The sequence below is a fragment of the Stigmatopora argus genome, chromosome 2 (assembly GCF_051989625.1).
Source record: "Stigmatopora argus isolate UIUO_Sarg chromosome 2, RoL_Sarg_1.0, whole genome shotgun sequence".
Classification (NCBI taxonomy): Eukaryota; Metazoa; Chordata; class Actinopteri; order Syngnathiformes; family Syngnathidae; genus Stigmatopora; species Stigmatopora argus.
Window position 1 is genome coordinate 9,601,102 of NC_135388.1, and position 13,687 is coordinate 9,614,788.

General features: G+C 42.3%; 1 protein-coding gene across 3 annotated transcripts in view; it reads left to right on the top strand.

The window, feature by feature from the left end:
• gse1b (Gse1 coiled-coil protein b) overlaps positions 1-13,687 on the top strand; it is a 135,275-nt gene that overhangs the window by 72,981 nt on the left and 48,607 nt on the right. Inside the window, exon 1 of one of the 3 annotated variants that reach the window (XM_077589256.1) lies at positions 8,149-8,797. The exons of the other annotated variants lie outside the window; for them this stretch is intronic. Within the exon in view, the coding sequence (XP_077445382.1) occupies positions 8,761-8,797 (37 nt within the window). The 5' untranslated portion in view covers positions 8,149-8,760. Of the gene's footprint in view, positions 1-8,148; positions 8,798-13,687 lie in introns of those variants that run through there. 3 annotated transcript variants of the gene reach the window in all.

Here is a 13,687-nt window from a genome sequence, read left to right on the forward strand (position 1 = left end):
GACAATGTACAAGTTCAAAAGCATGTGAGCCTTCCTGCACACTGACACTTAGACAGAACATAGTTTGGGTTTTTTTGTACTGAAACTCAGGATTATATTCAGGTTTTGTGTCATACTAAAATGATGCAAATCGAGCATTTATCCCCAGCGAGATGAGATTTATACGGCTGCTGAACCGATTTGTGTGCGGAAAAAGACAGAAAGGAGGTATTCTTGAAAGGCTCTTGAGTCTTTGTGGTGGTGAACCAAGACACTCTGTACAATGAATAGCCGTGATGTCAGGTGACTTCAATGATGGGACATAAATAACCATAGCAATAGTGATTTGTGGCTTTTAACTACTCCCAAATCTTGTGAGTAAGTTGTGACACTTAAAAGAAGCAGGAAGGCATAACCTTTTTTTCATTTCTTCATGTCTAACCTTTCATTTTTAAAAGTTTCTAAGCTTAGTTCAATAGTTTAGTATACTGCAGATAACATAGAACCACTTTGGAATTTCAGCAAATTGTTTTGGGTCTCTTACAATTTGCCTCACAATCACAATTGGCCGCCTTGCCATTTAGTCAAACAATACATACACAACGAACCGAAGCAAGAGGGCACCTTTTCACTAATCTGTCTTAGAAATGTTATGTGTCTTATAAGTGCAATTGGTTGATGGTAGACAGGTGCTTTTTGTTTAAGCAGAAATGTCATTGGTTAAAATGTCTGTGCTAGATCTGTTGGGATAAAAATAAGCACTTGTTGGAATCGGTTTGAGACCCTGCCTTGGAGTGGGAAAAATGACTTTAAAAGTAATGGCTGACATTCATATTTTGTGTTGAAGCAGCATCTAGTCTATGCATTATTCTTTTGTCACTGGAAACTAAAAGCAAAGCCCTCAAACCTCGAATCAAATGCCACTCTGAAGTATAGACCGTGATCTAAGTGGTTAAGAAAACAGACAGAATGTGAAGCGGAGATTATATATCCAATCAAACCTCTTTGAGTTTCATCAATGGACATTGTTCTGAGATTGTCGCTCCCAATTTTGGACTTTAGGGCGCTACTAGGCTAACACATTAGATAACCCAGAATTATGCAAAGGCAAGGCCATGGGGGAGAAGGGAAGTGTTACCAGCAGATTAGCGCCAGCAAAAGGATTTATTCACACAAACACAGTGGGCATGTTACAGAAAGTCACCTATTGGATTGCACGGATTATGGATTTATCCCATATGATTTGTGTGGTACTGGTAATGCTGTGGTAGGGCTGCTGAATATTTTCCAGTTGGCTAAAGCTAGAGGACAAAAGAGGATTGCCATCGTCCGTCTCACAAGTTAAAGTTAGATATTTCATATCCCCCTTTTTACTGTGCTTTTAATTGGTATTTGGTGCATCTTCAATGCCATCCGAGTAGTATCGGATACTGCAGCTCCCTGCATGAAACACCAGCGCCAATCTAATACAAGTGATGTACTGGCTGATTTTAAAAAAAAGGGCCCTTAGATTAGAACGCAATATTTGAAAATTGTAAAACACTACAAAATTCTATCTTGGACACGTCTGGAGTATAACTTCAAAATGTATTCCATGTTTTTCAATTGATTGTGGTTGTAGTAGTTATTTTGGGGAGTGAATCCAAAGCATGATCTGCAATCTGAAAGATAGCTGATGTTGATCCACAACCTTTGGTATCGACCCAAGAGTCTAGCTGATGGCATTTAGATTCTTCCGATTCAATCAATCACATTATGCCTCCTCAGATTTTTTTCTGCATACTCGGCCACCACGGCTTTACAGCGCAGTGATTCTTTCTTCCTGGTTTTCCTCCCTTCTTCACTATCTTATCTGGCTCTCTCACTGTCGCTCTCCTTCCTGGCGCCCTTCCTCCACACAGCATTTGCTAAGATGACAGGAAGGTGTTTTTCCTTTGTTGGTGAGCTGCTTGCATATTCGCTCCTCTGTTGACAGGTAAAAGACATGAAAGACACTAAAAGACCGAGCATGATGCAGTCCTCGGGAGGAAGGAGTGGCAGCGGGATAAGGAGAGAAAGAGAGGGGTGGCATGTGAGGGGGAGGGTAAAGATAAGGTGCTAAAGGTAAAGCATTTAGTGATATAGTGGAGGGGCGGGTTGAATCATGCGGAGGGGGAGTTCGACAATCCGTGACCTCGGTTAAGTCTCTTGGACGGCGTGCTGATGCGTGAAACCTGAGCACACGCAGCATCAGCACGCCTCACTTACTGAACACAGCAGAGGCCCGACAGAGGGCAACACACACACACACAGACACACACACGCGCGTGCGCACACTTCTCGTGGTACGTTTACTCCCTTCGTCGCACACGCACAACGTCCTCACGGGTTCCGAGCAGAGAAGGTCAGATCGTGCCTCGCGGCGTCGCCCTCGGTGCCGACGCTCCGACGACCCCTCAGCTGCTCTTCGGCGCTTTTGTTTGTGCGTGAGTGCGTGCGGCGCAACGTGTGCGTTCCATTGGCGCGCGGCCAGACCGGCGCTTGTTTGCGGCCTCGCGCGGTTGTATGATTCACAACACGCCTCAGGCAGGTCAGACTATAATCTAACTGGCTCACTTGTTCTCTCTCGCCTCCTCCTGCTGCTCATGTGTGAGTGGATGGTGCTAACCACCTCTGTCCAATCAGCAGAGTTAATTGAGACAAACGAGCCAATGAGGAAATGTCACAGAGTCAAGTAGAAAACACTGCCAGCAGCTCTGTGTGTTACGTAGGCTTTAAGCAGGGATCCATCAAATTAAATATTAAGATGCTGTTCCTGTGTGAGTGTGTGTATATGCAATGTTCCCATGAAATGGGATTCTTTTGGTGCATTTGTGTACCGCTCACCTGCCTATAGGGTGGCCATTTGTATAACACCAAAAAGGGGGACACCGTGGCATTTAGTGAGGAAAGAAAAATGGCAGCATTTCAATTGTGCACACAATATTGCAAGGATCCGAGGACAAATTGTTAATTGCAGGACTTTTATTTATAAAAAAATATATATACATATATATATTTCCTGGATTAGGCCAGTAGTCTCCAAAGTATTCCACAAAAGGCTGCAGTGGATGGAGGATTTCATTCTAACCAAATAAGACAACACCTTTTCACCACTCTGATGTTTTTGTAGGGATTGTAGTCACGTGCTGCTTGTTCAAGCAGAAACGTCATTGGTTAAAGGGTCTGTGGTGGATCAGTTGAAACAAAAACCAGGACACAGACCCCCAGAGTTAATTTGGATATAGTCGATATTCTGATGTTGTTGACGATATGTTTTTCCTTTGGAAAAGTGGAGTGCATCCATGCAAATAATTTATAGCATTTAATGTCCAAAACAAAATATAGATCTCATTTCTTAATAGAACTTAATAGAGAATTAGGAAAATATATATCAGGGGCATATAAAAATAAATAGTTAAACCACAACCGATAGTGCTTAACATGCCTACCTGTAGCAGCTCTCAATGCAGCAAACACTCGTGACTACAATGAAGTGTGTTACGTTCATGTGCAACTCGAAGCGGGCTTTGTAGCATACTGTGTGAGGGATAACGTAAATGAAAGACTGTCCTGCATAAATCAGGATGTCTGGCCACTGTACCAGCACACCGTGTGCATGCACAGACGTTTTTTTTAATCGATTAAGCAATGCTGTTAATGAGCACGGTACTCCTTTTCTGGTTCTATCCTTGGTCTCTGACTATATGCACTTTACTCCTAACAACGGGGCTCGGTGAGAGGCAGCAAATCTTGCGCGTTTGATAGGGCGACACATGAAGAGTTGGGAGATGCAGGTAAGGGCTGAGTGACTATAAAAAGCCTCATCAGAGCCGAGATGCGTTGCGTTGATGTGTTCCCTCGGCTCGGCAGTGGCGACGCTTGTGTTGTCAATGTTTGAAAGCAGGTGCGCCACAAGGCATTCTGGGAGGGTTGTTATGGTATGACGGCACATCACTTTGGCAGCTCTGGCCAGCCCCACCCCCACCCCACATAGAAGTATTTGGGCGCGGGTGTGTGTGTTGGTGTGTGTCAGCCACAATAACGGCTCACAGACATTTAAAAGGGAAATCCATTCTGAATCAGGTGTGACAGCAGTGGAGCGAGCAGGAGGAGAGGGAGAGTGCAGGCTTGATTCGTGAATATTAAAATGGGGACTCAAAGCACAACATGCAAGTGGCAAGAGGCTCCTGAAGATGCCATCAAGAGCAACTCCGGAGAATATTTTCACACTTCAGAAATCATCAATTTTAATGAGTTTATTCAGATAGATGTCTGCCATTTTCAATGTGTCACACAGTGTGAGGCAGAATGTAGTACCTGTAGCTTTTAAAACCTGTTCAAAACTGAGTCCTGTTGCTGCCACGAGACCCCAGATCATCCACATTAGTGATCTTAAATATCACTATATTTTCCTATCGTGTGTAATATCAGGCTTACTGCTGGTTCAAGTAAGGCAGACTATTTGTGTGCTTGTTGAACAAGTGTGTGAGGAGCATGGCTGGCATGTCTTAAATGTGTGACACTTGCGGCTACTTGGCAAAAAATTACTAAGAGGTGTGTGAAGCGGTATTGTCACTTGAGAATGATAAAGGTGGGAAAAACAGATAGCTGGCATCCTGTCACCATTTAAACATTTTTCACGATCTTTTCTCATAAAGACAAGGAGGGGCCACACAATTCCTGAAGCTAATTAATAACCAATTACACCTTCTTTTGTGCTGTACTAAGTGAGGCAGACCCTCCCTTCCCTAACCACAAAAATGTCCACTACAAGGGGAATGTATCTAGTATCTCAGTGAACAACGGTGAAAGCAGAAAAAGTTCAACCTGCAGAATATATATATATATATATATATATATATATATATATATATATATATATATATATATATATACACACACCGTATTTACTTTCATATAAGCCGCTTTTGTCGGACAAAAAATGATGACTGAATCAAAGGTATGGCTTATTAGCATAAAAACACAACATGCACGAAACTGCAAGTTATAAGACCATAACGTCATGGCACCATGACGCCATTATGCAAGACAATGCGGACGATATGGTCTTTTATTTCAAAATAGAGAAAAGATAAACAGATAAAACGCTAAACAAAATTTATTTTTACGTCAATTAATGAAATTCAAGAAAAAAATTGTGGAGCTGAAAATTGTGAATCAGGAGGCGGCTTATACACGAGAAATTGTTATATTCAACAATTTTAAGTGTCCATCACTGTCAATGGTAGCCACTGTGTTCATAACTCTGTTTTGATTGACACTGCTCTGATACCTGTTAGAGAAAATGAGCAAATGATATAAGAACCTCTCTGTTTCTTTTTTGGTGGTTTGTCCAGTCTACTTAATTACAAAATCTATCCTAAACACCTTATATTATGAAGTTTATTATCTGTAATATGAAGCGTGGAATCTGACTTCATTTTTTCCCATCCTCCTCCACATGATTGTTACGCATTTCACTGTGACCCCTCGCTTCACAGATGCTTGTTTTTGTTGTTATGGGGTTAAAACATTTTTTAAATTGTTGTTAAGCAAAATGTAATATTGCTCAAAGCACGTTGGTGTCTGTGTCGGTTTTCAAAAATGTCCTGTGTGTGCATGCATGTGCCAAAATGTGCCTGGTGCTCAGCTGGTCAGGCTAGAGTAGTGTAATTGCAGGGTTATTGCTGCCTTGCCTGATGGGTAATGGCACATTTGCAAATTAATTCTCCGTACTGGGCTGTGATTAGCATACGGAAAGAAGTGAGTAAAATACTAAAGCAGAAGTGATTCTTGATCAACATAGGCAAGGTATTACTTCTTTTCCACTTTTTTCTACATTTAGTGTGTAAAATAATAGATATTTTGGCTACCTGGACATTATTTTAATTCATTGGGTAATATGGGGATATATATACAGTTTATAGTTGTTTGTCACTTCCACCATATTTTTCAATGTGTTTATGAATGGTAAATGTCGAGACATCCGTTTTTTTGTAGGTAATTCTGCACCTGACTTCACCAAGAGTTACAACACATATTAAATGGAATTATTTGAATCATAGCCTTGCCCTATGACTTCTACGAATATCATTAGAGTAATTTCCATCTTGATAATAAGAAGAGTATCCCTCCGTCTTTGAGTTGGTGGAGTTGCTTTTTTGCTGGCACTTTTCACTTTTATTTTTGTTCTTGTCCACTCCTCTGTGTCGTCTCCCTGTTATTTTCTGATCGTAACGTTTTCAGACACACTCTGCTTCGGTCCTTAGGGAGGTTTTACTCTCAAAAAGGGAGAAAGAGAGAAGAAGAGAGAGAATGTGTGTGATCATGACCAGATACACTTATAATAAACTATGCTTATTTTAAAATACAGTCTTCGCAAGAGAAATTCCTGCAAACAGTCAAGTGATCCAACCGTAGCAATAAATGTGGCTTTTAATGACATGACATTTACATGTACTGAGTTAGGCAGGAGGGCAGCCAGATGGCAAATATGAACACTGGCAGTTAAGAGTCCCATTTTGTGACCATTTGGGAATTATTCCAAATCAACATGTGATTACTTTGGAGTGTTTTTTGTATAGCTTGTTTTGAAAATATTCATAATTAGCCATAATTGTCCGTGTTCTGTGAGAATTTTAAAAAGAAAATAATAATTATAGTTAAAGTATATACTGCTTGTGTCTGTCTATCACAAAATGAGAGTGTAAATCACTGCAGACATATTCATTTCCTTCCATGATCCAGATTTTAGGCTATGATCCCCATATGATGGTTTAATAATTGCTGCTCTATCCCACTTGGAAACCTGAAAAATATTGCATTAATAGTTGATGTGTGTGTGGGTATTTATACATATATACAGCATGATTATCTAGCTGAATAGACATCTATGCTCTGCGTATATGTACTTGTCTTAATTAAACAGTCAATGATTTACTGTCTTTGTATTAATAAAAGGGCTATGTTCCCAGAAGGTCCACCACCCACCTCCCTCCACTTCTTAATCCATGCCTTTCCCTCCCAGTCCACTTGGTGTCTTTCTTCAAGCAACACCCAAACCAGCAATCCCACCATAAGCGATGTTTTGTCTTTCAGACAATTACAGTCTTCCTTGTGTGCACTAATTCTATGATTCATTTTATGGTGTTCCTTTATGCCATTTGAGTTCTCCTAAAGGCATAGACCCCCTTAGTCCAGCTCCCTTCTGTATGACACTCTTGCCAATAACCCCCTACCGCCTCCTACTCTTTCTCCCCCACTGAGCGTTTCATCGAGTGGATTTGAGAGCAAATCAACCCCCAGGGCAAACTGTCCTTGTAGACCCTCTCCGCGCTGTATCATTCTTCCCCCCCCTCTCGTCCTCATCTTCTCTTTCTTGCCCCTCTCCTGCTGATTTAGACTTTGACAAGGCAGATAACTCTTTACCCGTAGGTCTCACCAGCAGAGCATAACATTTTAGAGAAGGTGTGCGTGTTTTACATGGATGGAGAAAAGAAAGAGAGGGTAAAAGAAGCCAGGCTGGTGGTGAATGCCCACTCTCCTGGATTGACACGTGTGGAACCACACATTACTTCTTCAATCTTGGACCATGATACTCATTTTAAAGGAGGACTGAGGCGGAGATCTTCCATTTCCCTTTTACGAACGTTTCTGCTTCCTTGCGCGCTCGGAGTTGGATGCCGCTTTCCCTCCTCTGTCTGTTACAGTGTGAACAGATGCTCCCTTGATAGTCGGCGCCCCCTCGCTGTCACCGGGGCTGTCCAATCAGCCGTCACCCAGACTTGGAGTTGAACTGTGAACACAGACACACACACATAGACCCACGTCCTCGGGGTAGTGGATCAGCAATGGGCAACATTTTCCTCTCATCTGCACCCGCACCTCATGTGTCTTGTCTAGCTCGAACCATACTCCCCCTTCATTTTTTTTGCGCGTGCATGGACACGCACGCACGCACGCTCCCCACGCTATCTGGCTGTGTTGTAGCCTGGAGGGAGTTCACTCTGCCCTCCTCTCCTCCACCTCCTTCTCTCCGAATCAGCAGGGAAAGAGAGGGAGGGTGAAAGACAGAGAGAGAGAGAGAGAGAGAAAGAGAGAGAGAGACAGAGAGAGAGAAAGAGACAGAGACAGAGGGAGGGAGAGGAAGCAGTGCACTCTCTTCTGATCATCTTTCTTGGATAGCGGGATAAAAGACAGTCCCGTCGGAATCTGCCGTCGCTCCAGTCTGCAGGATTTACCCAATCTGTATTTTATATTCCCTGCTGCCTCTTTTTCGACTCAATTTGGCACAGGACTGCTATCTTTTTTTGCCCACCAAAAATTATCCGCTTGTCCCGTCTGCGTGTGTGTCAGTGTGTGAGAATGTGTGTCAGATAGAGGTTTGTGCAAAGCGCATTTCCTGCTGCTGCTCGGCTCGCAAACAGACAGCAAGTGTGTGACCCTTCGCCCCCGGGGAGTGAGAGCGAGAGAGGTCGAGAGCAGGAGTTGCCCTTTGCACCGCTTTGTGTGCATCCGTCTGTGTGATTGTGTGCGTTTGTGCGAGTGTGTGCGCCTGTCTGTCTTAGCTCGCTGGGCGGTCCCAGCCTCATGCTTGGTTAGCGAGGACCAGAAAGCAGGGATGACAGGCTGAGTCCCACCCCGGTGTGCCCCCACACAGAGCCTTGTTTCTGGGTGACCGCCGAGGGCACGGCCCCCCCTCCCCCTCCTCCTGTCCATATCGAGTCATCCGGGACGGGGCGAGAAGCCTACGTAGCAACCATGTTTGGACTAAAAGCGCCACTTTACTACTTGCCAGGTAAGGAAATGAACAATTTTTTACAGGCAAATATTCTTGCACATCTTCACGTGTTGTTGGGTGGCAGTGTCCTCCCGGAGAGGGGCGCACCGGAGGGTAGATTTGGACTACATCTGAGGAGACACTTGTCTTTTGTGATGCCGTTCCTGAGGTTGCAACCTGAGATGCGCGCGGGGTAATGCCCTGTGACAGCAGCTCTCACTGCGCCTTGTTAAGCTCTCAGCCCTTTTAAGAGCACGCCAGTCGCCAGGTAAACCGGACACTTAAGTGGTGGCGTCGGCTCTATTTGACAAATGGAAAGCTTTGTTGGTGTCTGTTTGCAGAGACGTGCTTGTGGCTTGAAGCGTGTAAGTGCGAGCGCCTGGGTGTGCGCGTGTGTGTGGCGGGTAGTGCGGAGATGAACGAGGACTCGGGTGGCGTGAGGTTACCGCCGGTCGGAGCTTAAGTGCGTCTCACGGCCCGCTGAGCACTGATTGTAGAGAGGATAACCAAGAGAGACACGAGGGGTGGAGGCGTGATGGGGGGGGTTGAACTTTTCAGGCCATGTTTGCTTCTTTTAAAAATTCATGTATCACACTAGGCTTGTTGTTACTTTCACCTTAAACGCAAGGTTACAGTTGTTGTTTGTCTCAATGTGAATGGGAGGCATTTTCAAAAATGCTTTGGTTAAAAGGGGCTTTCATGAGTGAAGGCGGCTCCCAATTTAAATGGGAATGCTTGATTGACTCTCAGGCAAAAATTAATCATGAATGCAATTTAGTCAGCAGGTAATCATATGAGTACTGCTACACCTTGGTCCCACATCCTATATGACACACTACAACCAGTGGTCACCTCATGCGGAGCGCTCATTGCAGACATGATCACTATTGTACAATTTAATGAATTGCTTTACGTTGTTACTTTGTGCTTAATTCTTTACAGGAAATAGATGCCACAGTTTAACATGTAACAACTTTAAAGGGATGGGTTTTGCTTTTCTTGCCTGCAAAGAAAAACATTTGTCAGAGACCCAAATTGTACACCTTCTTTCTTCATTTACCCATATCTCCTGCAGGCATTAAATAATCATGTTTTAGTTCCATTTATCTGTTACATGCCCCATTCTTTTAGAAAATTTTTAAATTGATAATTTTAATTACATACATTTTAAAAATACATTTACGGCTTTTCACTTGTTTTTCTATTTTTAAAAATGTTTACAAAACATTTAAAATACAATTTTTACAAGTATCTGAGAGCATATATTTTTTTACTTTTTATGTTTTAAGCAGTTTTACTTTTTCATTCTATTTTTTTTTTTACAAATTACATTTTCATTTTAAAAGAAAATTAATTATTGAAGAAGCCCCCTACTATTCAAATTCTAGATTGAACGCCTCTAGGGCAAGCAACGTTAATAATAAAATAACATTAAAGCCGTTTTTACAGTAGGAAGGTTGACGTTGATCTATTTCTTTCTTCATGTAAGAGACTCTGTGTTCAATGTAAAAAGAATCAATTTTTTAGCGCAACCCTGGTTAATTAATTTGCCCAGTTTTCCAGAGTGGCATAAGATAGATAAATGGTTTCTTCCTTGAACCACATAACTACTGTGTTAAACCTGCTAATAACAAAAAGAGCACAAGACTTTCTTGGATGAGGCACTGAGTCACATTCCATAAATGTCCGCATCAAATTTTAACATCGTTTTCGCTCTTTGGTTAGACATACACTAACTATAGCGGATCTAATGCACCTAAACAGTGACTTGTTCCATCATGCTTCCCACCCTCACATCTCCCACTTCTACCTCACCAGGATGCCGTGTTCAGAAGAAATGTTTTGTGATGGAGATGGGCTGGTAAAAGGCAGCCGAGCTCCTGCAGTGTGAGAAATAAAGACAGAAAGGCTAGGATTGAGTGGATGTGTATCAAGGGATGGTATTTAGGAGGAAGGTGGTTGTGTCAGAGCCTTTGGCCCCAGTGTTCTCTTTCAACCTGAGGTGATGGATGGGACAAGGATGACGAGACGTCAGAAGGACAGAACTGAGATAGAAATTAAAAGAGGAGAAGCAAATCAGACACTCAGAAGTCACTCAGACTTGGGGACAAAAGATTTGGGCTGTAACAGTGGCCATCACTGGAGAGGTTGTGTGTAACCACCTTTCACCTCTGGTTTTGTGTGTGTGTGTGTGCATGTGTGTGTGTGCACGCACTCAAGCACTGCAGGTTACTTCTTCCCCCTCCCCCTCTCTTATTCAGCCACTGAATGAGCCCCTGCCTGCTTTGCCGTCTTAACCGCCGTTGCCTTGGAGACCATGTCAGACACATGCTAGTTCCCCATGATTATTTGACAACAACAGCAAAAAAAGTGGGGTTAAATAAAGACTAATGGGCCCGGAGTGGGGGTGTCTGGGTTGAAAGGGTGGGGGAGAGGACAGAGAAATTAAGAGCGTATAACAGAAAGCGACGTGGAGATAACGGTGGCAAGAGGAAGCACTTGAACTTCACATCCCAGTGAAGGTACACACAGGCAGGGAGCAGCCACTTCAAAATGGAGGCTCACGGTCACTCCCTCACTGTACTCTTCTTTTCACTCCTTACTGTTATCCTGTTCTTGTCCGCCTCATCTTGCTCCCTTGATTCATCTCCCTATGAAGGTGTGATTTCACATGAAATCCTGTGTGGGCTTTGTTTTGTGTGTGTTGTGAAGATATATGGAAGATAAAGTACACCTGCTGGTTCATGAAATACAATAAGCATCCTACATACTGGTGATGCATGGTATAGAATCCAGGTAGGTGATCATGCCATTAAATGTTTGCTATTTTAGTGGGGAGTATTTTTTTTATATTTTGGATTGCTTTCAGGCCTGTCAAAACATTGGATGAATATCAATTTTAGTTTCCCTGTTGGAGGTTGATGCATTGTTATGTTGAATAGGTGAATTTTAAAAAATCGTTTATTTCCGTGCGCTGCTTGGCTTCAACAAAACAGGTGAGATGAACAAAGTCATATGAAACTGTTTACTGCCACCAAATTTCACTTAACTTAATCAAGGAAAAGACTAATATTGTGTGTTTTTATCAATGATTAAAGTCACTCTTTGTTTGTATCAACGATTCTATGTATAGTCCAGTATCGTCCAAAGGAAAGTGAAACAAAATATATATCTCAGGTTATTTTATATATATATATATATATATAAATATATATATATATATATATATATATATATATATATATATATATATATATATATATATATATATATATATACACATATACATACATATATGTATATACACATACATATATATACATGCATATATATATATATATATATATATATATTTATTTTTTTTATTTTTTTTTTTTTTTTTCAAATCCATGATGAACACAACACAAATTCATCTATTAGCTGAATTGCAGCTAACTCCCTAATTGCTCTCTAACCTTAGGGCTAATGTTATGGAAAGTCATAGTCTTTTGTTTTGCTTTAAACACTTTTAGGATTACATTATTTTTTTATCTTATTTTCTATCCTCCCTGAGGAAAAGACACTAGAAGCAGCTGAGATAAAGATGCTGAAGTTCTCCTTTGGCGTGAACAGGTTGGATAGAATTAGACATGAAACAATAAGAGTGACAGTGAAGGTTAGGCGTTTTAGAGACAAGGTCAGAGAGACCAGACTTCGATGGTTTGGGCATGTCCAGAGGAGAGATAGAGATTATATCGGTAGAAGGATATTGAGGGTGGAACTGCAAGGGAAAGCGGCTAAAGGTCGACTGAAGAGAAGATACATGGATGTAGTGATGGAGGACGTGAAATGATGCAAAAAATGATGATGCAAAGGACAGGGTGAAATGGAAAAAGTTAATTCGCTGTCGTGACCCCCCACGGGACGATCCAAAAGTGTAGGTGACTGTAATTATTTATCCCAGAAATATATATTTTCAAACAGAATAAAACTAAAAAAAAATAGAGTTAGGTTTTAGTATTTCATAGTTTTTATTACCGTCAATAAATCATGAAAGCATTTTCCTCAATAGATGCTTTGCCCTCTTTGACTTGATATGATATTTGGAAATGAAATGCTAGACTGCGCCTGCTTATTTTATTGTAGTTTTTATTGTGCATTATTCCAATTTTCCATCAATCTGAGACCAACGCCGATTCCATGTTGAGATGATCAATATGTGTGCAAGGAGGTTGAGCTCCACATTAGCACAAGCTAATTGTGATTACTGAGAGCTTGTTAGGAGGGAGTGAAAGATAATGTATGTCAAGGATTTTTCAAATTGGCAGACATGTCGTTCCTGTCAATTCATTGACTGGAAGAGCCGAGTCCATACTGCGTTAGGAAAGATTATCTCTGCAGTGTTGTAATGATTATGAAGCCCAATCTCCTTCCTCCTACTTATGTGCTGAAGCTGGATCAATCCTGAAAAGCTCTGTATATGTGTGTGAATGCATGCCATGCAACCGCCCTCTTTTCTCGCCATCTTTCTCCTCCCTTCTCCATGCTTTTATCCCCTTGTACGCTCTATCATTGTTTCCATTTATCTATTTTACTCCCCCTCCACTCCACGGGCCCGCCATCCGTCCCGCCATTCCTTCCACTCCATGCCCCCCTGACAGCTCTGTCATTAGATGGCAGTAGTGGCAGTAAAGCAGTCACAATGATAGACTGCTGGCTCCCTCACCTACTCTCTCCCGCTCCCTCTATAAAAGCTCTGACCCGAGCCGTGTGCGGCATCTGTTCCACGCCAGTCCGCAGGTGGCACCTCTCCGGTCACGGCCGTAAAGGTTGTAGGTGCCGCGTCTCACCGGCTGCCCCCGTTAGCCACCTCGTAAACCCAGAGCTGTTAAACCCTAACCTGCACACCTGCGGCCTGCACTCTCGCCT